General features: G+C 40.8%; 2 protein-coding genes and 1 long non-coding RNA gene across 4 annotated transcripts in view; 1 reads left to right on the top strand and 2 right to left on the bottom strand.

The window, feature by feature from the left end:
• Positions 1–1,094: 1,094 nt before the first annotated feature.
• On the top strand, positions 1,095–7,876 carry LOC146708844 (EF-hand and coiled-coil domain-containing protein 1). Of its 2 annotated transcripts, XM_085455698.1 has the most exons (9): positions 1,095–2,028; positions 3,566–4,007; positions 4,111–4,245; positions 4,624–4,694; positions 4,992–5,133; positions 5,988–6,075; positions 6,510–6,623; positions 7,070–7,139; positions 7,244–7,876. In XM_085455698.1, the coding sequence occupies exons 1-9, from the start codon at positions 1,422–1,424 to the stop codon at positions 7,258–7,260; spliced, it is 1,686 nt and encodes a 561-aa protein (XP_085311824.1). In that variant the 5' UTR covers positions 1,095–1,421; the 3' UTR covers positions 7,261–7,876. The 2 variants fall into 2 exon arrangements, with proteins under 2 accessions (XP_085311824.1, XP_085311822.1); XM_085455696.1 differs by having other exon boundaries at positions 7,070–7,876.
• LOC146708845 (uncharacterized) lies at positions 3,895–5,763 on the bottom strand. Its single transcript, XR_014920382.1, has 3 exons — positions 5,715–5,763; positions 4,577–4,702; positions 3,895–4,231 (listed from the first exon to the last, which is right to left on the bottom strand). It is a non-coding gene; the product is annotated as an uncharacterized LOC146708845 (long non-coding RNA).
• A 1,218-nt stretch (positions 7,877–9,094) lies between the features above and the next one.
• The window catches only part of slc41a1 (solute carrier family 41 member 1), a 30,047-nt gene continuing 11,758 nt past the window's right edge, over positions 9,095–27,383 (bottom strand). Inside the window, exons 4-11 of the mRNA XM_085455699.1 lie at positions 23,224–23,295; positions 19,789–19,933; positions 17,766–17,912; positions 16,689–16,836; positions 16,071–16,150; positions 15,605–15,739; positions 13,914–14,062; positions 9,095–13,769 (exon numbers count right to left, since the gene is read on the bottom strand). Of these exons, the coding sequence (XP_085311825.1) occupies positions 13,584–13,769; positions 13,914–14,062; positions 15,605–15,739; positions 16,071–16,150; positions 16,689–16,836; positions 17,766–17,912; positions 19,789–19,933; positions 23,224–23,295 (1,062 nt within the window). The 3' untranslated portion in view covers positions 9,095–13,583. The remainder of the gene's footprint in view (positions 13,770–13,913; positions 14,063–15,604; positions 15,740–16,070; positions 16,151–16,688; positions 16,837–17,765; positions 17,913–19,788; positions 19,934–23,223; positions 23,296–27,383) is intronic.

Here is a 27,383-nt window from a genome sequence, read left to right as displayed (position 1 = left end):
TCTAGTACAGCCCAACCTTTAGTGGTAAACCATGAGCAAAAATATCTGTTATAAAAGTACCACAACTTGGCATTATGAGTTTCCTAATGACAGATGCTATGGCAGGCCTGTTATGTTAGATTGCATAATGGCAAATGTGTCTCTACACCAGTGACTCCTGAATATCTATGTAAGGATTAAATGTACTGAGAACATGACAACAGCTTCCATCCTGAATGGATCATATTGTAGTTTGAAGAGGTAAAAGGGGAAGGGCTTCTGTTGAGTCAATAAAATGTTCACAAACACAAAGTCGGCTCCATCAGAAGTCTTTTAACACAGCTTTATCTGTGTCTGTGTCGAGCAGCAAAGAGTACTGAGTACAACGTATGTTGAAATAATGTCTGTCTGACTGTGCTTGCATGGAAACGCACTGCTTTTGTCTTTGCTTTAATTGCTGCGTTTGTGTAAACAAAGGGCAACATTTATTGGGAAGCCTTCGGAGCCAAACAGGACATCTTTAGATGAGTCTTTGTGAGTAACTAACCAAACACAGAACTCAGTGACCACAGCTGAGAAGCTTTTTTGCTTTTCTGACTGATAAACTTCCTAAATGTCAAACGCATTAATGTTGGTTTACAAATTGTTTTGGCACTAGTTCTGAAGAACTGATTTCTTTTCTGTGTGCCATGTAAGTGCAGCAGAGGAGTGTGATTAATGTGGAATCTGCGCTTTGTGGTGCAGTCATGCCCAGGTAAGTAAACTCAAGAAGCCCTCTTTGTTTTGGCTGTCAGGTGGGTGATAAGTGGTGAGGTCAGGGTGTGGGAAGGTATTTCCGGTTGACGTTGCTCAGCTTCCCAGAAACAAATTCACATTTGACTTCTAAAGGAAGGTATGTTTGTGAGATCAGTGGACAGAAGATCCAAAAGGAGTCAGGTTACTCGTCTTTAACAGGCAGCCCAGTGAGACCGATGCAGAAGAGAAACCCGCCATGACTCATTCTGGACGCGTTGTTGTCACAAAATACCCTGCAGATCACAATTTAACTGAAAAACGTGCAACAGATTCATATATGGAAATCTTTTGCTCTTTGTTGAGATTTCTTCTACCTGACATTTGATCCACTTTCATGACAGGCATCAAACACCCGGAATGCTTCGCAGTAAGCGGTTAAAAACACGTATTAACGCACTCACACGCACGCTCATGCGGTCACTGTATGCACACAGAAGGGTGGAGCCCTCCCTTAGTACTTTTTTCCCCTTACCGGCGGGGATCAGATCTTGACTTGATGCGTCGCTGTGAGGAATGTAAAGTGAGGGTTTTCAGGGAAATGCGCAGGGGCACACCAACCCGTAAATCGTCTTAGCCTCACACGTTTTTAGATCTCATCCAGTGCTAATTTCTCCAGTCTGCTTCCGTTTGATAATATCTTTTAATTTATGTGCACTTCACCGGCCATGCAGCGCGTACAGCCCTCACCGCGTGCAGCGCGTAAAAGCGAGTGGCTCCGGAGCGCCCTGGCACATCACCACTGCTCCGATCCTGGAGTGGAGAACGAAATCGTTGTTTTGGCCACTGGAATAGACCAATATCTGCAAGAAGTCTTCCACCACCTGGCCTTCCCCAGCCGGGACGATACTGTGTCGGCGAAAGATTTCACTGCGCTCTGTGCCGTTCTGGGACTGAACAGAGCTGAGGTAGGAAAGAAAACTGCGACCGTAAAGGAAACAGCGGGAGCTGGAGAACGAGAAGAGGAAGATGAAGAGTTTAGAGATATATGCTCTGGGCTTCCCAGCCAGCTCTCTTTCAAAGAATTTCACTCACGGCTCTGTGGGTATTTCCGTGTGCGCAGTGCGCGTAGAGGTACCGGGGAGTGTGCCTTGCGTCTGCCCGTTAGCGAGGATACAGAGCTGGTAGAGAAACAGATCCGGCTTCGGTGGCCACGAGTTAGGCGGAGAAAGTGTGTCAGTTTTGATCTGACAAAGGACCAGAATGGATCAGTCAACACATCTGTGAAAGATCGGACCTCAGAGCACCGTGAACCAGGTACTGGAGAAGGAGGTCTGTCTTATATGTGCATTTTAATAGCTCGATGATGGAAGCCAGAACATTTCAAATCCCTGTTTAGAATGTGCTCTGCTGTCTCACCTTTATTAAATTGTGCAGGATGACCTTATAATTATATACAACCAAACACTATAATATCACTACTTCATATACCAATTGTTAGTGCAGCATAATCCCAGGCTAATACAAAATGTATTATTACACTATCAAAGACTCTTATTTAGACTTGACATCTAGAAGAGCCCGGTAACAGCTGTCATGGCGGCGGGCAAACTGGGCTTTTGGGCACAAGCGTTTTAAAATTGTTATCTTTTTATATGTTTTACTAAAGAAAGTTTAATTTGCAGCTTCATTCAGGGTTTCCTCCACTGATCTTAATTGTCACCTTGCACACAAAAACTCTGTAACATTATTACAATGTTCATATTATAAATCAGGCTTTAGTTAGCGTAGGAGACATGGTTTATGTTCTGTAATCTGTTCTTAATCTGAGGTACTGGCTCCACAAGACAGAAGATGTCATCACTGTTGTAGATAAGAAGAAAGCATTTATCCATTGGGATGTTTTTTTCATTCTTCTCTTTATGTTTTTGATAAAGTTTTGGAACATTCAGCTTCTTTGTGTCTCAAACTGTTATAAAAATGAAATTATGAGAGAAGTTTAGATTAGATTAGATGAAACTTTATTAATCCCTCGGGTGGGTTTCTCCGGGAAATTCAGTAGTAGTTTAGTAGAACTGTCATCCACTTATCGGCATATAAAACATGACAAGCAGCTCAAACTAGATGCTGAGTATCTAAAAGGATGAAGAGAATCTGTCTTAATAGTTATCATGTTTATATCTTCATTTAAAATCTTCTACATATTTAGTGTTTTTGCCAGACAGGTATAGTGGAGTAAAAAGTAAAATCACTGAAATCTAATGAAAAGAAATATGCAGCAGAATAAATGGTAAATGGCCTGTATTTATATAGCGCTTTACTAGTCCCTAAGGACCCCAAAGCGCTTTACATATCCAGTCATCCACCCATTCACACACTGGTGATGGCAGCTACATTGTAGCCACAGCCACCCTGGGGCGCACTGACAGAGGCGAGGCTGCCGGACACTGGCACCACTGGGCCCTCTGACCACCACCAGTAGGCAACAGGTGAAGTGTCTTGCCCAAGGACACAACAACCGAGACTGTCCAAGCCGGGCTCAAACCGGCAACCTTCCGATTGCAAGGCGAACTCCCAACTCTTGAGCCACGATCGCCCAAAATGAAATAAAATAAATAAAATAATAAAATAAAATAAAATAAAATGAAATAAAATGAAATAAAATGAAAATAAAATGAAATAAAATGAAATAAAATGAAAATAAAATAAAATGAAATAAAATGAAAATAAAATGAAAATACACGCATTTCACTTTTAAAGTTCACCTATAAAGGTTATTAATGTAAAACTATGGATATATTATTATGCACATGATCTGGTTTCACTTCACTTGTTCCTCTTTCTTCTTCTCCAGATGAGGTGGCAGCTCTAAGGGAGCTGGTGGAGGACCTCCGCTCAGCGCTGCAGGGGAGCGATGCCCGCTGCCTGGCCCTGGAGGTGGCGCTCCGACAGGAGAGGAGCAGCACCCTCCCTTCTGCATCCTGCTACAACCCTACGGTTTCAAAGCCTAAGACTTCCATCACATTTATCCAGGGAAAACTAGTTCCAACTCAAAGAATTAAAGGACAGTTAAGCAGTGCTGCAGGAGACTCAGCAAGGAGAGTGGCAAGGAAACGAGATATCAGAGACCCACTTCTAAGGGAGCTGAAGCTGATCCGCTCCTCACGTGATGGGCAGCTGGAGGAGGCCATCAGATTCAATAAGCATCTGGAGGAGGAGCTGCAGTGGGCGTACCAGGAGGTGCGCAAGTTGCAGGGGGTGGAGGCTGCACTGAGGAAGGAGAACACTCAGATCAGGTTGGAGTTACTATTCATCAGTGGAAGGTTTTTAAAAGCTTGCTGGATGATATTTGAGTGGATGTAGGAGACTAGTGAGATGATCTTTGGTGATCTCCATCAGGAAGCGGGCAGAGGAGGCCAGGGAGGCTCTGAGCTCGGGGCTGCAGCAGGTTCGGCTGATCCAGGAGCAGGCCCGGTCTGTGCCCCAACTCCAGTCCAGGATCACCCAGCTTGAGACTGAGCTGCACAGATACAGGTACCATGTGTGGTCATGAGCAGGTGAAGGAATTCAGTACATGGGTGTGTTTGTGCATCTATTTACACATCATTTGCTTGTGTACTCTGCTGATTTGAAACTTGATGCCACAGGGTGCCCAGGTTAAGCTGCACACAAGTTTGTGTCTAGGAGACCTTACGCAACCCCTAGAAAATAACATTTAATAAGCAACTTAACTTAGTTATGCAAAACCTGAGCATAGCAATAAAATGGACAGTTCTGATTATTATGGTACATGCATCACTTAGTTATTGCTATGCTATTAAATTTGAAATGTAATTGGTAAAAACAAAACAAAAAAAACATTTACCTTAAAAAGGCATTTAAGGTATGGCCTCTGCCTTTTACCACCCTCAGAACCAGCTGCACGTGTGTCCTCAGCCCTGGAAGTCAACAGAACCACCCCGAAGACACTTGCAGCAAAACAGGTGAGTAACTGAAAAAACACAGATCAGTATGAGAGTGTTAGTGTGGTCTTATTGAGGCTCCACTTAAACAGGCCTAGAGACTGCTCAGTAACTCTATGGACATCACTGGTCGCTATGGAAAAGTATGTATTCTGTAATTGTGGGAGGTTGTTTGCTGTCGCTATGTGAAACCGGTCACAAAGAAACCAAAACCTTATTCCTTTAACAGTTGCCACAGAAGAGAAATCGTCAGTATTCTGCAGTCTTGGGCCCTAAGCTGTCTTTGATGACTGAACTATGCAGTTGCTCTGTCTGCAGATGCTGAGTGTCTACAGAGGGCAGTGGAGGGAAGAGCTGCATCTGATGAAGAGGAGGAGGACAGTAGGATGAGAGAGGAAGAACAGCGCTGCCTGATGGAGGTGAAGAGGCACATTGGACGAATGCACGGCTGTAGCAAAGGGTTAGCTAACATCTTGTGTTCATACTTGGCATTTTCTCTAATGTTAATCTGACAAATTGATAGCAAAAACAAAATACAGCTGGCTTTCTCACATCTGTTCTACTGTTGAAGAATTCAAAAAACAGTTTTCACGACACAAAAATGATTGGTTTATGTTTAGGGTTAGGCAACCGAAGTCACCAAAGATGTGTACTTTTTACTTTGCACCAATAAGCTCAAACACATATCTTAACATTCACTCTCTACACAGACAACACTAATGGTAAATGGACTGGTTCACACAAGCACTTTTTCCTATGCAAGTGCTTTTTATCAAACATTCACACACATTCATGCTCTGATGGATGCATCGGAGAGCAGCTTGGGGGTAGTAACTTGCCAAAAGATAGTTAACATGCAGACTGGAGCAGATAGGGATTGAACCACAAACATTCCCATAAGTAGGTGAGCTGCTCCTCCACAGCCTGTTTCTTTGGCTGGATTAAACTTTGGATATCTCAGTGTGGTGTGCATTGGGTCCTTAAAAAACTGAGAAAACTGGAGAAGTAGAGGGCAAACGAAGAGGTGGGAAGCCTACAAACCTAGAGCAGATGAACAGTCTCTGAACATATTCTTGAGGAATAGGAAAAAATCCATCCATGTATGCATCTGGTCCTTCAGCTCATCCATCTGCTTTTTGCTGAAGCATCTCCAGTGGTCTAAGTGGTAGGGTGGGTTTCAAGAAGCCTTTCTTAAGGAAGAGAAAGAGGGAGAAAAGGCTGAAGTATGCCAGGTTACACAAGAACTGGACTGAAAATTATTGTAAACAACTTTTATTAAATGATGAATCAAAATTGAAAATTTGAAATTTTCAGTTTCAGCAGCACTTCTAAAGACAACAGGGGGCACTTCTGTCAGAAAGGACCAAACCAAGAGCGGCCGCAGGGAGGCTTTAAACAAGCGGTGAGGAAAAGATGCTCTTGCTTTTTGTCAGTTTGACATATAAAGTGTCAGAAATGTATTAACAAAAGATTGTCTTTTCCACCGTTTTTTCTTATAAATCATAATTTTTGACATTTCTAGATTTTTTGTTGTTGTTGCTATAAATACACTTTAATGTTGGAGAATATCTTCTTATCAATATAAGTCTTGAATGTCCTGACACATCCTTTTCAGCTGGCTCATACTCATCTAGCTCCTTGAGCCTGGATGTCTCTTCCTCTTAAAAGGGACTTTTTAATTCTCACTGTCGCCAAGTGCTGCTCATAGAGGATCCTCTGACTTTGAGGTCTTTAGCTTATAAAAAAATGCACCTGGAAGCACTGAGCTTTTTTTGTTTTTAAACCCACCCAGTTTGAACAGGATTGTAATGGGCGCATGCATTTCGTGTTCACTAGAGTCCTGAGGAAGAGGAGGAGAGGACACAAGAGGAAAATGCGAAAACACGTCTGTCTTTGTTGGAGGGCAAACTCACTGATTCGCTCGCGTTGCTGCTGCAGCTACGTAACAAGGTATTCGTGCATTGTTACACCTCATCAGCGCCATCTAGTGGTTCCTCCATTTCATTTTCTGTTGCTTACATTTTATATGTGTATTTGTGATGCGTTAAAAAGCCTCTGCTGACAGAGGTGCTGCTCATAAAAATGTATATAATAGTTTATATATAAATATTATATTCACTGTGTAATTAAGTTCATTTGAAGTAGGATTTTGGACCTCATATATAACATTACTACGCTTCCACCCCAACAAAACGAGCCTGTCATTAACTCGTGTTTATTCTGTTTAAAATTACACACAAAAAAATCAGGAATCTGTGATTACTTAACATTTAAGTGATTCAGACCAGGGTGTAATCAATGTGCCAGTATACTGTGCTAAGCACTGGTATGACATCATGCTGTTTTGGCTTAGCAGTAGTCTTACAATGAGTGAAAACGTTTGTTTTTTCTTCTAGAACATGTCCAGCAGGGGGCTGGGGAAGATGGTGATGGATACTTTGGATGTGTGCAGCAGGGGTGGAGCTGGTGCGTCTGCTCTGAGCTATCCAGTTTTATCCAAATGCTCTTATTTCTTCATTTTTGTTACTTTTTCAATAGCTTTTATTCCCCTTTCTCCGGGACCGTCCCAGATCCTGCAGGTCGCTGATTCTCTCTCCGTCCACTGATCCACAACTGCTCAAAGATGGAGGAGAAAGGATGACGGAGGAGGAGGAGAGACAGAGAGAAACTCCTGCTTCTACCCTCAGGATATCAAACTAGCAGTGTCAACCCACTGCTCATCTCCTGCTGAGTCAGCTGTAACACATGTGCTGTATTGCATGATTAGCTTGTTTGCACCATGTAATTTTTAAAGTATTTAATAATGAAATAATTTATGTAATTTAGTCTGCTAGTGTTTTATTCCGCATCTGTTTAGGTTGAATGATTATTTGTTTTTACTGGACTTTTCTTCCATTTCTGTGAAGACAGAAATTCCAAGGCCATCTGATCTGAAACACACTCAAGCTGAAAAGAAAAGCACATCCAAGAGACTCTTCAAAGAGACCAGTTCATCCAGCTTTCATTTACTAGTATAGCAAACGTCTACTAGACACGTTTGGTGGAATATATTGTACTTCAGTGATTCTTGTGTAATTATTGTCTCATTAAGTTGTGTTAAAATATATCCAAATACCTTTATTTTTTGAAAAGCTAATGTTTTCCAGGTTTCCTTCTAATCAGATAACACTGAAAACCCCCATTAAACTGCACTGCTATCCTTGTGTCTCTTCTAATGTATCCGCTTTGAGTCTAAGCTTTATTTGGATGATTTGAGGATAGTCGGAGAATATCAGGTCATATCTCAGGTTGTGTCAGCACACACGAGGTGTTATTCAAAGAACATCCCTCTATTTGGCAGCCTTCATTCACCGTTTACGTCTGATCAGCCTCCTCATATGTGCTGCTAGGAAGTACCATCATCACGTGATGCCGTGTGTCATTGTTCAGATGTTTTAGGTAGCAGCTGGACAGAAATAATGCTTGAAGTTATGGCTAAAGAGTTTATGCACCAACAGACTTCCAGATGTTTTAAATGCTGCTTGCCAAACTACCAGAGAGCTGTCAGGCAGCCTCTTACCTCAAGGTAAAGCTCAAAGCAATGTAGTGCAGCTGAGATGGCATGTTCTCCGGACACTGCAGAGAACTTCTAAATGTCTGTTAGAGTCATCTTAACTCTCTGTGGTCGCTTCCCTACTTGCTTAGTTACGTTTCAGGCAAAGCGCGAGTACTGTTGGTTTAAACACAATTACTGTTCACAATTATTGATGAACTGTGCTTCCTGGTACGCTGAAAGCTTTAGAAACATTTGAGAGCCTGATCTGATGTGTGATTTGTCACAGTTTTATGGATAGCACCTGCAGACATCATTGGTCTTTATGGCTTAGGTTTTGTAAATTCTTCTTCTTCTATATAAAAGAGCTTCATTCTACACTGTCCAATCAGTCCAGTTCTAATAACAGATCAAGAGTAAATATAGCACCACAATTTACTGCAGCAAAGAGTCTAAATGTTTTTGTTAAGGAGAACTGTGTAACATTATCATTGTAGGCAGTGTAGTTTGGATTAATGTGGAAAAATGTCAGTTTTAGCCGTTTCAAAACAAATGTCTGCAAAAATTGGAGAGATGTAGGAGGTCTGAATACCTCCTGAAGCAAGTATAAAATAAATGCATGTTCCTTGATGGCTAATTAACTGTACTAAATGATATGCTGCAATATTAATAACTGCTAAAAATATAAAGATACACATCAGTGTGTAAAATAAAATTATGCAATTTAAATAGATCTTTGGCCAAGTTTAGCAACCATTATATTGACAATGAATTGGGCAAAAACGCGCACACACACACACACACACACACACACACACACACACACACACACACACACACACACACACACACACACACACACACACACACACACACACACACACAGGGATGGTATGAAATAATATAGTTTATTTATTTCCAGCAATTTACAAAGACCTGCAGGAAGAAAGCCTTCCTCCTGCCTCACAGAGGGAGGCTTTTACAAAAGGAACACACAGAGAACACAAAGACCTCAGACCCAGTAAGACTGTCCATGTGTTTAAAATAATTTTGACATTAAGAGTCAAAAGCTGATATTTAAAGTCAGCGATGGCAGTCTGGGGGTCAGCGTGGTTCCCTGTGAGTTCAGGGGTTCAACAATTCGAAGCACTGAGGTTAACAAGGCAGCAGGTGGGTGGGGGGTTTTAAAGGCTGGATATGTAAGATAGAGGGAAGGATACATCTGGATTCATAAGAAGACAAAGAACCAGAGAACTCTGTGTTTTCTTTAGGTGTGTTGGACTCTTTATTTCTAATCCCAGACTTCCCAGATGCCGTGTAAAGCAACTTGCTGGGGGGTCTACCAGCTTCCGAACTGAACAAGAACTGATCTCCACTGCAGCGTCATATAAAATCATTATTACATTACACATAATCAACATATTGTACAGTTGTTTTTTTGTTTTTCAAAATCAGAGCTAAATAAACAGACACTACTCTGTGGTGAACCTAGTTCCTGATTAGTTATTCTGAATAGAGCTTGGCTCTGATAGGTTAAGGCCATTCTATGTCTCATAAGTATGCTTTCCCTGCGCGAGATAGGGCGCGTGAGCGTGTGTGTGAGGTGTGTAAGGACAGATATTAGGCACTGTGCTAGTCATTAGCCTCACTGCAATTCTATCGCAGAGAGTGCAAAAAAGCTCTACTGGCCTTCAGTAAAGAATAGAACGAAGACATGGTGACCGTGATACTGAGCCAAAATTAAAAATAAACAACCTTATATATAGAATAAATATAGTATGTACAATTTGCTTTGTGTGTTTCTAAAAATAAATAAAGCATTACATGCCCCATTTTTGAAGTATTCACAACTTTCCATTGACGTCGAGGCAGAATGCTGGCACCTGGTCAGTAAGAGAGTGGAGGGTACAGACTGAGTGGAGGGGTGCAACTCTTACAAGTTAAATACTGTAGAAAAGCAGACAAAACCAATGATGTCACTCCAGCTGAGGATGTGAATCCAGAGGACACACACAGGAGATATACAGTTAGGAGAATCCCTGCAGTGCCCTCTGGAGGCGGTTTTGCAGATTACAGTACAATGTTGCATTTGACCAGCTTGGAGACAGTGTTTACAGTGGTTGTTTGATCAAATTCATGACAAAAAACTATAATGATGAAGCGTTAAGAAGAAAGGAGGCAAAGAATTAAAGGAAAACAAAGAAAAAAAAAATCACAATTTTAACATAATTGACACTTTAAAAAACATCATGAGATCAAAGATTTTAAACAGATACAATAATCAAGTTTTGCACATTCACACCATGTTCCCTGCACATGCATTCTGCTGGCCCCCTTTGGAAACAGTTAAGTCAAGCATCACATGCAGGTTTCTCCTGGACTGACACCGGCACTCGATACAGTCTGTCAACATGGCTCACCACTTCCCGTTTCATTCTCCTCCTCACCTGCGAGCCCTTGAATACAGAGTTAGCTGATGGCAGATCAGTTGTGTGGATGTGGGGCACACGCTAAAGTTATCTCATTATGTCAATGATGATTAAAATGTGGTTAAATAGTATTCAGTTACTCCTATGAAACACTTTCCTCCCTTATTATCAGACATCATTTCAAAAACAAAAGGGAAAATACACACTTTGGCATAACTGGGGAAAAGTAACAACTAATAATGAATTCTGCCTCGGTGCTCAATCACACCAAGCAGTAGAATGGTAACATTAGTCTGTACTCGAGAAAAAAAAGGTGGAAGAGTTTGGCATTTTGCAAACCAATGCAGTCAAATCAAAAGAAACAGAGCTACTATGTTACAAAGGAGTTAGTCAGTGCAAATATACTGTTTACAAGACCGGAGAAACCTGCAGTCAGCTGAGGCTGAAGAAGTCGCCGTTGATCTGAAAACACTACGTCCAGATCAACAGAATCAACGTTCTGGGATTTGTTAAAAAGCAGTTTCCTATTGGCAATGTGATTTCACACCCAAATCCTATATTTGTAGGAAAGCTACAAGCTATACTTTCATAAAACAGCTATCTGCTTTGTGACTCTGTCCTATATACTAATAACTAATAGTAATAAACATAATTCCTGACAGTAAGTAAACAGGTTCTTGGAAAGGGGTAAAAGTTCCCAGAGATGGGGTTAAGGTTAGTGTACATACATGCAGCCTTATGACCTCACATGTCATCCACGGTCTCTTTCCATCATTTCCTGTCACTTATTACTGACATAGGAAGCTTTTGAGAGTCTGAAAGAATCTGAACTTTCTTTCTTTTAAACTAAGCTAACAATTGCTAACTGACAGCTTAGATGGCTTAGTGAACTTTTAGCATCATGACAATAAGTTAATTAATTAACTTATTGTAGTGTTAAACTCTTTTTTTTTTGTCTTGAATTACTCTTTTTTTTTTTTTCTCGGGGGGTATTAACCTAACTGTATGCATGTATTTCAATGGAAGGACAAAACCAGGTCTCCTGGTGAAATTTGCCCAAGAACAAGGAGCACAGGAAACTCCACAATGGCCGTATCAGTGTACAAAACCAGTTCTACTGTTACTATTCTATACTACAGAAATCTCCAAACCACATTTTTATTCAGCAATTTATAGTAGCAGAGGGTTATTGCTGGTTAGTGAGCTATGACTCTATCTGGGTCAAGGGTTAGAACTCAAATTTGCTGCACCTGATTATTGCAATTCTGCAGGAGATTTAACTGCTACATGTGGGACTTCATTGTGTAGTCTCACCGGGTTTTCAGGCAGACGAATTTAGAATTACAAAGAATTTGGAAAATTATGTTGACATTTGCATGAATCTGAATTGACTAAAATTCTTCCCCATATCCTCCTATGACCTGACGCAGTTCCTTGAGCTGTCTCTTAATTCACTACCCTAACGTGGCCTAATTGCTCTGTGGGAACCAAACATTTAGTACGGCCAAATATTCACACAAAATATCTGCCATCATTACCTTTCATCTGGTGCCAGACTGAACACGAGTCAGCATAACCTGGCGGCCTGGCTAAGACAACTTAACACACTTTCAGACTCTGTCCCAACTCTGCAGGCTTGTTCCAGTGCACTACAGCGTGTTGAGCCTCTTGTCACTTACTGAAAGCCTGGCTTGGGATACACAGCAACAACCGTTTTGTTTGTTCAGTAGAAAGTTGGCAGAAGCTTACATACAGGGGCACTGGTGCTGTTCTCACCTGGAACCGCTCAGGGTACAGTTCGACCTTTGCTGACTTCTTGGCACCACAAGTGGAGCTCAAGCTCAGAGGGAGTCGAGTTTTGATACACTCCTGACTGACAGTCACACAGCCATTACACACATATTTATTTTTTCTTAAGTGTATTTGCTTGTTTTTTCTGTGAATAAGGATGTTTTATGAGCACAGTTGGCCAACAATGGAAGCAGTGTAACCTGTGAGGACAGCACGGCTAAATAAACTAATTATGTGATTTCCAACACATCATGTTAAAACTAAGAGACGAGTCCATTGTTATAGTGACTGTCTGAAGTGCTGGACTCCCCTCAGGTCTGGTAGTCCTTATTTTAAATGCCAGAAATGGGCGTGAGCAGCTACGGAAAACAAAGCCTCACGTCTTCATTTTCATACCCTGACTCAAATGAAGCCATCCACCCATGGAAACAATGTTAAAAAGAGATTTAGCTAGTTGGTGGTCCAGTCTCCTATAGTGAAACCCCCTAAAAGAGCTCCCTACTAGGAGGACAGTCCTATAGGTTCTAGTAAATCAGATTTTCCATTAGATCTCATATAATTATCATTCTATATACGTGAAGTAGCACTTGGTGATTATGCATTCTAGGCTTGTTTGGATGTTTTTTCTTTTTGCTGTCTTTTTTCTGTCAAGGTTTCAAGTGTTAAATGTTTTTAAAAACAAGACGGCGAATGTTCCCATTGAAAATAATGAGGACTGGCCGTGCACATAGAACAAATATCCATTCATATATCAGCTATCAAATGCATCTTTTTGAACAATAACAATCATTGTCAATGGTATGATAACAAAAGTGGCAGGACTCATTAAGTAAAATAACGGTGGAGTAATGAATCCATCACTGGTGGGGTTTTGTTGCGTAGTTGAGGTGAAGACATTCCATTTTCTCTAAGGTGGATTTGTGGGCTGCTGCTGAGCAACAGTGTCCTGATATCCTGAAGATGAAATGCTACGTGCACTATATGCACCGTCAGTCAGAGCCTGACAGGAGTTTAGCCCTTTCGTTGTAGATGTCCAGTTTCAGTGTTCAGACAATGCGAGTGATGTTCGTCACTGCTCGAGCGTGCAAGGATACAGTAAGGATTTAAGTTGTTTTTATGTGTGTGTGTGTGTGTGTGTGTGTGTATCTGTGCATGCATTCAGTTGCCCACGTTAGTGTCTCTGTCCCCGATGAACCAGCGCAAGTGGAAGCACAGGGCTAGGAAGCCAGTCCCCAGCAGGTCACCCAGGGCGGTCAGGTACGGGATGGAAAAGTTGTCAGGGTCCATGCCCCGACCCCACATCCAGTGGACCATCCAGTCTGCCAGGTAGAGGAGGATCATGACCTGAAGAAAGCATAGCCAGATTTAGTGAACAATGATTTTTACATAATATTTGTATGTCATAACCAAGACGCAAGTATCAATATTTCGGAATTCCTCAACGACACCCTTACAATGTTGTAAAATGATGTACAAACATATCTGTACCTGCAGTAGTGCAGCAAACAGGTAGAAGGTAATGAAGATGGGTGTGAGGGTGGTGTGTCCCCCCCTCAGGGAGTTGATGGTGTAGAGGAAGACGAGGTGCCCTGGGGCAACCAGCAGGAAAAGTACACGGGCTGAACGGGAGTTCACAGCTGGAATGGAGAGAGACGAACATGAGTTACATACGAGGCGATAGCATGATGGAAAACGCTGGACAACACTGGAAAAGACTCTCCTGTGAAGCAGGAACAGGACATGCCAACAAGGCTGTGTCATTAAGGTTATTTTTGTACTTGTTTTCTTTGAAATTCTTTAAAATAGTTTTGTTTTTCATAGTTGGTTTGTCTTTTAATGGTTCTTTGACACACTGTTGTGGTTGTTTTGTCTCTGTTGTTGTTTTCTGTCTCTGTTGTCAATTTGTGACTTCGTGGTTGTTTTCCCTTTGTTGAGGCTTTGCCGTTTTCTTTGTTTGTTAAATGTTTGTAGTTATTTTGTCTCGCTGTTCGTGCTTTCTCACTTTGTCTGTTGTTGCTTTGTGGGTTTTTTCGACCTTTCCTCTGTTTTGCCTCTTTGTTGTCATTATTTTGACTTTAAGTTACTTAAAATTTTTTGGTGGTCATTTTATGTCTGCAGTATTTTTAAACTCATTGTTGTTTAATTGCAGTCATGATGCACCTCATTATAATTATTTAATGGATTTCCTGATATCAAATAGTAACATCAAACTGGGCCCTGCACGAGCTGGCTTGAAGGATAAACTATGAAGAAGTCCAACACAGTTAGGATTTCTTTGTATTTGCTGGCTTGATAAAACCTCGAGCCCAAGTTGTAGATGACGGGTATCACAACAGTGGTAATCAGCTGTCTCTGTTAAGCCGGGTTTTCTGCTTCAAGCTCCGTGTGTGTCCATATGAAAACATGCATTTTACAGGTTTTACTCTTGTTTTGCACAAATATCCCCATGAGTGCCACCTACATGAGTAAGATCTAGTAAAATCTATGAAGTCATTGCTGCAGATAAATGTTAAACTGATGATTAACAATTGTTTTATGGCTGACTGCACTGTCTGTGCTGCTGGTTATTTCTGAGCGGATAGACCTGTGAAACTTTAAACTGGACCCATTTAAAGATTAAAGATTACTTTAGTGTGTGAGCAGATGAAAGTGAAATAACGTTATTGATTGATTGATTCCTGGTGTGTGTTTTCTATTTTAGTAGCTGCAATCTCAGCGGTGTAAATAAGACTTAACCGCACATTAGAATAAAATCTAAAATCATTTTATATATTTTCTCTATAACCAAATGAATACATGCACATTCCTGTGACAATGCAACACACGGTTTGCACTTCATTCAGTGATTTTTACTAAGGTAGGGCTTAACAACTTCTACACTTCCCCAACAAAGAATCAGTATTGCTTTTAAAATACGCTGCAAATAAAAGAATCAGTAAAATCGCAGCACCTCCACCTGACTTTAAACTAAACTCTGCGTATAGCCTGCTCCCGCCCAGGTTACATTGTCAGCATAATGTAAAAAAGAGTGGCTCTTATCACACAGAAAACACTTTAAGCTCAATATAGCCAGTAGTCTCACTTGTAATACACCCTCCGTATGGAAAAAACTGTTTGTATGAGATAAAGAGTGGGCGGGGACAGTGGAACATTTATTCCACTGCTGCCTGATAACTTACTGGAACCAAAGAAGGAAGTGCAGGGTGTGGGACACTTCCTGGGGGCTGGGTTGGGATCCCCCATGGGTATACCGTTCATGTGTAGATAGGTGGAGATTCGACTTGCCTGAACTGCTACCAGGTTACCTCCCACACCTGGCACATGAAAACATGACAAATCAACCTCAGTACTAACAAAAACATTTCTCCAGTCGAGTATTGTGGAGCTGGCCTTTAGCCGTGCAAGAGCACGGCTAAAGGCCAGCTCCATCGGTTAGTATTACCGCAGTGCACATATGCTTCCTCTGGCAGGCATTAGTCAGTGTGTCACTGTTACATGACACAGATGGGTGAGCACAGCAACAGCTCTAAATACACAATTTAATTGGTTCCAACAGATTTCTCTGCATTTGTTGTTTTACTAGTTGGCATATTGAGGGTTGTTATTTCCACCTCTTTTGTACACTTTTGTTCTCTGACTGCTCACCATTGATGACTGGAGTGAAGACAGCCATGCCAGCAAAGTTTGGGTTGGTGACAGTTTTGTCGAGGATCAGACCACCGACACTGAAAGACACACACAAGCAAAAAAGTGAACAAAAAGTGAACATACTGCTATTTACCATACAAAAACATGGGTAAGAGAGAGAACTACAATCAGACATTTAAAACACTTAAGGACCCATCTGTAATCTCGTATACATTATAATCCGTTATCCCGTGGAACACATTGGAGGAATCTTGAGGAAACCCTCGTTGTGATTTAGCACTGTATAAATAAAACTGACTGTAAATGTACTCAAAAACATATTTAAAGTTTTATTTATTAATTTAATATATTCTGATGGATTCAGCCCTGAGCCTGAAAAGAAAACCTAAGCACCCTAACTAGAGGCTTCCTCATGGCCAGCAGGGGGAGACTCCTGCGTGTGCAAAAAGATGCCTCATTGGGTTTTCTCCTGTTCTGAGGATCGGGGTCTAGGATGGTGTGGAGCCTAGGTTGTTGGTAGGCTCTGTGACATCATCAGTGAATACAGCAATAGTAACTGAGAAAAACAAAGGCAGCACTGTGAGTTAAAAATCCACATAAGCAAGCACATCCTACCTGCTGATGGCCATGGCGATGATGACTGGCTCCCAGCCGCAGTAAAGGACCTCTCTGGTGGATGGGATCTTCCTGGCTATCAGCACCCATAGTGGGCACATCGCCACAAAAACTGCACACACTAGAGGGTTGGCATAATCATTGTACTCTGAATGGGGGGAAAAAAAGATATTGATGCTTTAGCAGGAACATCTTTGTCATATTTTGACATAACAAATTTTTCATTTTTTCATTTTCTGAGAATTCTATAAAAAAACCACCTTGGACGTGGCTGAAACGCAACATAAATCACACACTGGCAAATTTTGACTGTTTTCATTTGGATTGCCGTTAAATCATGGCCTTTCCTGCAGAAGGCAGTACTGCAGCTTGACTAACAAATGCAGGAGATTACAAAGCACCACAAACAGCACATTAAGTACACGGGCTGGTTACAACACCCAGACACCAGCCGTGTTTGTGAGTGTCTAAGCCAAAATATCCCAAATAAGCTCAACAAGCAGCAGTGAGTAAGACTATAAAGTCTGTAGATTCTCTGACAGACTAAAGAGCTACAGGATTACTCCACACTCTGCGTGTCAGTGTTTGTCACTGTCTGTGGTGTGCAAATGATGGAACAGCAGGGAGCTCGATGGAGCTGGGTGTGCTGCCGGTGAAGATGCTATCACAGCGCTAACAATACAGCCACACAGCTGTGGAGTTTCTTGCCCCGGAACACAGCGAGAGTAGGTGTGGGCGGCTTTCATCCTTATTTACCAAAAGCAGAGCAACATTTCATACATTCTACTCATGCCGCTCCCTTTTCTTTAATAACTTCAAAGGTAAAGAAGACTCTGGAAGCTGTTTGATGGATCTACCAACTATCAAAATAATGTTGAAATGATTCTGTCGGAATTTGGGAGTTACCTTCAGTTGCGAATCAGAGGCTCAGTTTAAGACATGCGAGAATTTGAGACGGCAAGTATCCACTATTCAAACCACCTAATTGAGCACATCCAGGTAAAATAATGGATCGCACACCTGTTTTCAAATGGAAAAAGCAAAAAGATCTGTGGGTATGCTCGTCATTTCCGTTACCTAGCTCTTTGTAGAGTCCTGTTGAGATGCCTGCCAGCAGGGACAGGGTGATCAGATCTCCTAGGCTAGCAGCGATTGGCGTGGCCACATTGTCAGGGTTGATGCCGACTTTTCTGGATGCAACAATCACGCCGATCATGATGAGACCTGTGAGATTTTAGATCAGAGGCATCACAACACAGAAGGCAACAATGCTCTTAACTGTCCAACAGTACTCACTTAAAAAAACAAAAAGAGTTATTTTGATGCTTGATTGCTCAATTGGGATTCTTTTATTTCCCTTAAAGGAACTGACTTTGGCAAATACAAAGCCTGGTTACAAACAGCATGTGGGAGTAAGAGCCAGCACAATGTTTCCGCATATCTAAAATGTTTAAGGTTCTTTCCTACAGCAACCACAGACAGCTCATGTTGGTTTATAGCAAAAACAAAACAGCAACAAAAAATGGTTTTGTCTGAAAAACAGTTTCGAAAACAGCTTCACTCAAACGTAGTTGTTGAGCTGATGAAAGCCAGTAAAAACATGACGACTGCACCTATAAAGCAATCTGATGTTGTCAGCGTGGTTCCAGGAATGTGTGATCAGTCCACCACTGTGGTTCAGACTGAAAGTTCTCAACAACAACTGACATCCGCTGTCCCCAGAGTAAGAAACCTACCGAAACCTATCACCCAACTTTTCAGCTGGTGCTACTTTAAAGTTTGTGGGTTTTACTGAAATGCTCTTATATTTGCTAGATGGAGATTTGTGGTGCACACAGAATGAACCCTGGTGACCTATGAGGTTGGACATATTAAAGGTTTTTGTTCAGATATAACAAATATGGATACGACTTCCATGTACCTGGGTATAGATACCTCAGGATGAACTGTCATGTTTGTCACTTAAATGTTGATCTCACCAAAATTTTCAAATGTTTTCCATTTCACACTTTGTGTTTAGTACTAATCTGCATATAGCATGCTAACACACTGAGCCATGATAGCATGTTGGGACTATTATAGCAGCTACATCCAAATATTACACATTTAATCCTACATACTACAAAGGCCAGCAAAACATTGACCAGTTCAATCTATTAGAATTATCCAGATAACTAATACTTTAGTTTTATTTTAGTTTAAGGCATTTCATTGATTAGAGATAAGAGATTCTTATTTCTTCTGTGGATGCTTATTTACACACAATTTATTTGCAAAGCATGTTTTCATTGCACTTTACTAATGCATGTACCATATTATACACCTTAGCCAAAGGCAATATTTTTTGTGAACTTTTGGCACATCATATTAAAGAAAATAACATAAAAAGTACCATAAACTACTACTAAAGGGGCTAACACTAAAGACATCTTATCTAACTGATAGCAAAATGAGGTTAACTTATTTATCAACTCCTTTTTGTGTAGATAACTATGGTATATGGACTGATTCTCATATAGTGCTTTTCTACTCTCCCGGAGTACTCAAAGCGCTGTATACAACATGCCACATTCACACCAGCATTGTCTTCTAAGTTTCTTAGTGCTTCCTAACTACCATTCATACTCCGATGAACACATCGGAGAGCAATTTGGGGTTAGCATCTTGCCCAAAGATACTTGGCATGCAGACTGGAGGAGCCACAGATCGAACCGCCAACCTTCTGATCAGTAGATGACAAGCTGAGCTACTGTATAGCCACCCTATAGAGTGGTTCACACGTTTGCCTATCAAATAAAGAGCTGAGGTTCAAGAAGGAGGCACATGTGCCTTACGGTGGTGCCACGAAGGGCATCAGGTACTAAAGAAATCTGTCAAATCAAACTCGTGGAGCTACCTGCTGTGGTGACCACTTGTGAACAAAGAGGCCGCTAAATGTAGCTTCTTCTTCTTCTAGTTGTAACTATCAAGAGCTTAAACAGCACTTGAGTGAAAAAGACTTGCTAATGATGGCAAATTAGCACTGAGAGTTACATAAAATCCCAACGTGACTGATGAGTAGCACTGTGAACACCCCTCACTTCCCAACTGGTGACCATACCTAGCAGCAGAGAAGCGATGAAGGCGGTGGCCACACTAGAGGCACACAACAGCACTGCATGGCCCAGCTTGAAGTGTCCCTCTGGGATCCAGCCAAAGATCACAGCAGCTATGGAGGCCAGGAACCCCACTACTGTGGCTTGGACCTGGGTGAAAACACACATATACAGATTTACCATAAGATAGTTCTTGTTGCTATGACTCACAGCTAACATGTAAACTCCTGATGAATGATATTATTATGGCCCATATAAGCATATTTCAGTCAGTCCATATACAATTTTTGACCTCATCTTCTTGATACATACAGTAACATTACAGGCTGCTTCTCAAAGTCAAGGAGGGATTCTTATCATCATCACCATCATCAAATACTGTTGAAGGGCTGGTCCATTATCTACCATCTTTCTAATTCAACCAAGGACTGCGTGGGAAGGAAGGTGTGTATTATTACTATTCTTACAGAACAATAAGTACAGTTATCAAAAAAAGAAAGTTTTCACAGACTACACAGGACTATGTAGTCTGTGAAAATCTAAGATCACTCTTCCATAGGAATTAAGAGAATAACTAGCAGCCAAATACTGCCAACAGAATGGACTTGATTAACTGACCATCAGCAAATGTGAAATGTACCTCCATATAAACAGAATCTCTGGCTGTTTGCTGGTTTGGGGCATTCACATGTATGTTAACACAAAGTTATAACCTTCCCAGGAGTGGACGTTCCTGCAAATTCATCCCAAGGTCAGACCGTGCAGGGCTCGAAGAAACAGCAAGAAGCTCTAGAAGGCCTCAGTTTGCATGTTAAATGTTACAGCTCGTGACGGTACAATTGAAAAAAGACTAAATAAGTATGGCTTGTCTGGGAAAGTTGCCAGGACAAAGCATCTTCTCTCTAAAAAGAAAATGGCAGCGTGGCTTAGAGTTGCAAACCTGCATCCAAACAAACCACACAACGCAATGTGCTTTGGACAGAGCAGACAAAAGCGGACATGTTTAGCAACAATACACATTGCTATATCTGGGAAATCTATCTGTCTGTCCACCAGATAAAACTTGGTCAAAAACCGGGTCTTGCAACAGGAAAATCATCCCAAGCAAGCCAACATATCTTCAAGAGAACGGCTGAAAAGAACCCAGTCAGAGCTCAACCTGACTGGATGCTGTGGTGGGACCTTAAGAGAAACGTGACAAAGACTGTAAGGAAGAATGGTTCGTGACAGACTGTTAAATTTACACAGAAAACAGTTACCTGAAGTTTTTGCTGCTAAAGGTGGTATCTTCACAATGCTAGTATTATTGTTAGCGTAGCATGCCTCCCTCTTGTCTAAATATGGTCACTTCTGGCTCCAAAAAAAAAAAAAAAAAGATAGTGACTGCCATAAAGGTAAAGTGGAGGCTTGAGTGTGGAGTTCACAAATCAATGAGTAATGTCACGGCGGCTATGGTGCACACTCGCTATCTGTTTCAGTGTGAGTTCTCAGAATCATATGAAGCAGTTTCCAGTGTAACCGCCTTCAGAGAGCACCACTGTGACCCAGTGTGAGTGCAAGATAACCCTAGATAGAAAGTTGTGACAGCATCGGCCAACACTGGCTTAGTGTTCCAGGAACAAGGACTCACCAGGTATTATATAACTATAAGCTCACATCACTGCAAACTACTAGGGTCGGGGTCTGTGTCAAGAGAGACCAAACAAAGACTTTAAGCAATAAAGAGATTTTCATGCCTTTGTTTGTGTACAATAAATAAAACACACTGCAAACTAATATAAAGAGCCGAGTACATGCAGCTTGGCTGCAGTGAGAGCAAGTAAATCAAGCACAAAATAGACCATACTCGACTGACATGTCTGTTCTGTCTCGATCCTTTTGAACGTGAGGTCAGCCCCTATCTCTTTTACAAATGTTACTGTGCTCTGTAGTGACTGGTCAGTGTGTTTACTGTGTGCAATAACTCGTGCAACAAGCTTTTCCAGACAGGCTGGTAACTGGCTTCCTGAAATGCGACATAAATGTGAAACACTGTACATTTGGGCTAACCCTCTCACGGCAGACGATGCAGATTGGCAACAAGTAAAAGCTAACAACCTGATTACCCCACATACATATTTTATGAGGTTTTTTTTACTCAGACGTACCACTGCAGGTATTCTTTTGTGCATTAGCAACAAAAACTTAATTTGAGCCTGAGAGGGTTAAAGGACAGACTGTATTATGGGGACCACAATTTACAAAACGATCATCTTGCTTTATACAGTAAGGCTTTAAATCAGTGATAGGGACCATAAACACATCAGAAAAGGGTTTACTGAGGTAGCAGAGCAAAGTACCTAGGAGCCTTTTTCCTCTGAACTCCCAAATAATTTGACTTTCAAACTTGACGGTGACAGTAATAAAATTTGGAATACTTGCTGAGAATGCAGATTTTGACTTGTTGATTAGGACGTTTTTGTTAATGGGAAAATTTTTTATTCACAAATGCAGATACTTTAAAGCTAAACCATGTATAAACAGATGGCTGAATGACTTTAAACTCTGGGCTAAATCGCTGAAACTTGTGAATAACAAGAAAGCTCATAAACTTGTTGTTTTATTTAACGAGTTTAATCTATGTTAAAAAAGAAACCTCCCTATTTTATAATCATGACTGCCCTTTTTTGTTCATGTTATTTTTTGCCTTTGGCTCAAATTCTTCAATGACTGTTCTTTCTTTTTGTGCTAACTCTTTTGGCTTTGTGTTTATTGGTTTTTGTTTTGTTTTGTTTTTTCTTACTATAATGCTCAACCGAGGATATTACATATTCAGATTAATGATGGTGCCTTGTATGTTATACTGTTGTTTGTAAATAAAGTTCTTAAAAATAAATAAATAATAATAATAAAAAAATAAATAAATTTTTTTTTGACCTTCAAGCAGAGAAATCTACCCCCTGGTGGCCATCAGAAACACTGCAAGCTTAACCTGTTAACATCTACCAGTCACCTGTGACCTGTTCTCATCTAGATGCTTATATAGATTTTTTTTTCCTGCATGGCATTAGTCAGTGGTAATCCTACAACTTAGTTTAGGTGCATGCAAAAGGGTTGATTTTAAAAGTTACAGCTAGTTTTGGTGCTTGTTTAGCATGTAGCTAAAATGCAAGCTAATCCTAGTCCTACCGCGAAGTGGTTCAGCAGGGACCTGATGAATGTTAAGCTGTTAAGGCAGTGCACTGACCTAATTTTAAACCCATCTTTTATATTCTGTTTCAAAATATTTTGATTTCAGTTTGAGATTTTTTAAAACTTTGCTGCTGCTTTGAGTATTACGACATGATTCCACTAGTACTATAATGCATTTCAGTGGTCTCGTTATGAGACTGGTCTGTTTAATGGATGTAAACATGGTTGAAGATGCTCCGTGACAGCAGTCTTCATTGTGTTTCCTGTACCTGGATGAGGGCCAAGTTCCCCATGATCATCTTCCACATGTCCTTGGCTGTGTCCATGTGCCCAATATTAGCCTGAAAAACACATAAGAACGAAAACGTTATCATGACCATGTGTAAGTAGCTGTGTGTGTTTGTGGGTGCGTGGGGGGATACAGAGTGTTCACAGTCTGTTGCCTCTTGGTCCCATCAGAACAATAGGGCGTCAGTTCTCTGGACAAAGACACTCTGATCTGATCCCCCACCCTGCGGCCGACTCCACTTATCTCATCTCTGCTCTTTCACATACACACCCTTAAAAACACACACACACGCACACACTGATGGTCTTGTGTATCAAGTGGCTACAGTGGGCTACTGTGAACCCAGATCAATGATCCTAATGCCCATCCACAGTGAGAGGACACAAACAGACAATCTCCTCTTCCTCTTTGTCCTCGCTCGTTTGCATATGCAGAAGGAAGGGAGACAGCTGGATACATGAAAATCGCCCGTGAGGATATCACTTCATCCTTGGTTCTTCATTGAAAAGTGTATGAACTGCATGATCCCACTGCATGACTCAAGACAGCTTCCAGAGCTTTAAATATTTTGTGTTACCTAATCTGTGAATTTAGTGTAATGCCACGTGAGATACGGCTTTCACCTTTAATTTTGTCTCTAACGTTTATCCTCTGCTAGAGTGTTTGTTAATCACTCGTTAAAGTGATTTTCCCTGAACTTGTACTAACGTTTCTACATGAATATAGTTAAATGATTGGTGAAGATCCACAGCCGAACCCATAGAGATGCTTTCACCAGTAGGCGTGTGTGTGGTTGGTATTGTGGTGGTTTGATTCAGACAACATAGCTTCACAAAGCGCCTGTGTATGCTCTTCTAACTGACTGATTAACTTTTAGGGTTGTTAGTAGGGGTGGGGGAAAAAAATCGATACTGTGTAGCATCGTGATATTTTGTTTGCTAATAATGTATCGATACAGGGACAGCAGAAATCGATATTTTGTTACAAAAGTTTTTGTGGACTGGAACTCTGACTTCAGAGCATGTTGATCCTTTTTCTGAGCAAGAATCCTGACATTCCTTCACTGTCCAAATGTGTTTAACTTTTTTTTTTGGCAGCAATAAACATGACAGTTTACTTATTTTAATTTAAGACATGTTTTATTTTAATTAAGTTTAAAACTTTTTTATTTAATGTAAAATTATATTTTGTTTTATTTTACTTTCAAATTCTTCAGTTGCTGAAGGGGCTGCATAGTTTTCATAAATTGCATAGTTCAGAATAACTATAATTGTACCAGATGGTTGCATTCAGTTAAGTTGGACTAGACTGTAATACAAACCGTTCAGTTTGTCAACAATAAAACTGAAATGAGAGAAAGACTGAGTGTGAGACTTTGATATTAGATAAAATGAATATTGATAAAGTTTACCTTTATGTACAGAATTTGAATATAGCAAAATATTTTAAAAAATTGCAATAATATCATATCGTGGGATGTATGGTGATTCCCACCTCTAGTTGTTAGAGTTGTCAGGTATTTCCTTTATAAGTGCAATCTGTTCTACTTTCTTTGTGTCCCGAGTGCGAACTTGTGAGAACAAATCAGAGCTCGGAGATTTAAATAGACGCTAGCTGTAATAAATCTAAAAAAAGAACATTTTCGAAGAGCTACTCAAAATGTTTTTTAACAGAAAATAGCATTGTCCAGTGGCTGGTGGTGTTATTCTGGTGTTGCAGACAACAAAGCACTGTTTTATCAAAAGCATTTGCGCGATTGGTGTCTGTCTTTGGCTAATGATCCACAAAACACCTCACAACTTTTGGTTGAGATCAGGCAACTAAAAGTTCCAAACACCGGAACAACTCTCGTGTTTGTGGCTGCTAGATTATTTGACCTAACAAAACACAGACTGGAATTCACCCGCTCTGCCTATCAAAGGCAAACCCACATACCAAAGTATTTAAATGAAAAAACAAAACAAAACAGCATTGAGAAACAGCAGGATGGTCTCTATGCCTCAGTGCGTACGTGTGAAGCATTACTCATCCTCTTACATTTCACGTAGTCTAGCAGCATCCAGTTAATCTGGCACTAAAACAACTAGTCTTACATGACAATCAAGTGTGCAGCAATGTACGTCAATATAACTCGTGCATCTGCCAGATACAAAGCATTAGAGTCACGCCACGCCCATCAGTAAGTATGTGCGTGCACACCTGCTGCTACGACAGCCGTGCTGTCACTCAGAGTGGGAAGATTGCCACGAATGCTGATAAGAAGGTTTAAGGGAAACGGATAATACTGAGCCAAACAGCTGTGCAACTCCACATATGACTTTCTTTAAAACCTTGGAGCGTAATATAAGAGCCTCAGTTTCAAAGAATATATCTTGATGCAATAAAAAGGCTTTTGAATTTCCTAACCACATTTCCCTTTAGAACAACATGTAAACTGAGTACACAGACGACACACAGAAATTCTCAGAAACATAGCCTGGCGTTATGTGATGATGTGTGATAATGATGCCAAATCCTTAGCTCTGTGTGTGTGTGTGTGTGTGTGTGTGTGTGTGTGTGTGTGTGTGTAGGAGGCTGGATTAATGGCGTTGGGATCATCAGAGAGATGTTGTTAAAGTGATTCATAGATGACATAACATGGATATCCTAAAATTCAAAAGCAGCACCATGTTTTTCAGCTGCTGGCATTCACTCTTATTTAATAAATACAGAGCAAGTCTGCAGTTTCCAGCTCTGAATCCTGAACATACATGAGTTGAGTATACAGGGAAACAGCGACTGTTGTTGCCATTGTAATCTCTGATAACACTTTGCTATTTTTCCCAACTTTCTTTGCAATGCAGGTGGTGCTGGCAATCCATCAACAATCATACATAATCAATTAGGCCCAATTATATTCAACAGAACTGAGAAAACAGCTGCTTATTTCCTCATTCCTTAAACGCCTCAGTAAATAGGTTAAAAAAGTCCAAGGGGAAAAAAATCAAAAAGGAACCACAGTCATGTGAACTGAAAACTCCGACAGCCAGCCAGTACTGGGGATTACATGATTTTTTTCAGTTATAAGCGCATTAGGAAACTTACAGTGGTCTTAATCTGCTCATAATTAGCGGCGGCGTGGAAAGAAACGTGGTCCTGCTGAGGCCAGCCAGCAGAGAGCTAACAGTAATGTCTCAGGACAAGCACCAGGGTCGGGCCTACTTTGTGAAGATGGTTGTGAGAAAAGTGAAAACTTTGCAGACTAAAGAAAGAATTGATGCAAAAGTCTGTTTTATTTATTTCCATATTTCCACGTAGATGCATGTAACGTTATTATGACTAATGCATTTTGTGTTTTCATTCCTTTGAATACAGCCAATCGAACTACACAACGTTGGTTCAATCAGTGCTGAAGCTCTGACAAATCATTACTACTTCCACTTCCCAATCTGACAGTTATTAACCATTATACACTGGGCTCTGAATTAAAACAGAAATAAAATAGAAAGTAAAGCAAATCATTACAAAAATCTGTTGAAGTTTGAACCTTAAATCAGCATCAACGGTGTTTCCTCAAATATTCAACTTTTCCCGTTTGTTTTCCTCTATCGTTGGGCTCTTACTGAGAAAATATGGAAATTATAAATATATAAAACCTCTGCAAAGTGCAGTTTTAAGTAGTGCACCTGAAAATCATATTCAACATTCAATTCTGCATCTGAAACCTTTGCTGTAGCCACCAATTCACAGGTTAAACCAACTGGTGTATTTAGGAGGTGATGACATAAACAAGATTTAAAGATTTACCTTTAGCTTGGAGCAGAATGAGTTGGTACACTGGAGCAATTTTCCAGAACAAATTTGCAAACATATGACTTTTTTTTGCAGCACGGATGAGGAGTCACTGGTTTCACACAGGCTAGTGGAAAGAATGTGAGGATTGGTGCAATTAAGAGCACTACTGGACTAATTAAAAAAATGTAAGTTTTGTTGCTAACCCCTGGTTACCTGTGCTGTCAGGTCATCGACCCTGCTAGCTATGTACAATGTGAAATGGTATTGTTAGCTCACAGATAGCAAAGCCGTAAGAATTGCCTCTAGTATCAAACTGCAGTCATAGAATCACTGCACCTTCACAAACAAAAGCATGTGACTGTATAC

The sequence above is a fragment of the Copadichromis virginalis genome, linkage group LG5 (assembly GCF_057382275.1).
Source record: "Copadichromis virginalis isolate Kocher_CV1m ecotype Utaka linkage group LG5, C_Virginalis_male_GT1.1, whole genome shotgun sequence".
Lineage (NCBI taxonomy): Eukaryota > Metazoa > Chordata > Actinopteri > Cichliformes > Cichlidae > Copadichromis > Copadichromis virginalis.
Note: the sequence above shows the minus strand (reverse complement) of the source record. Positions and strands in the feature narration are given on the sequence as shown.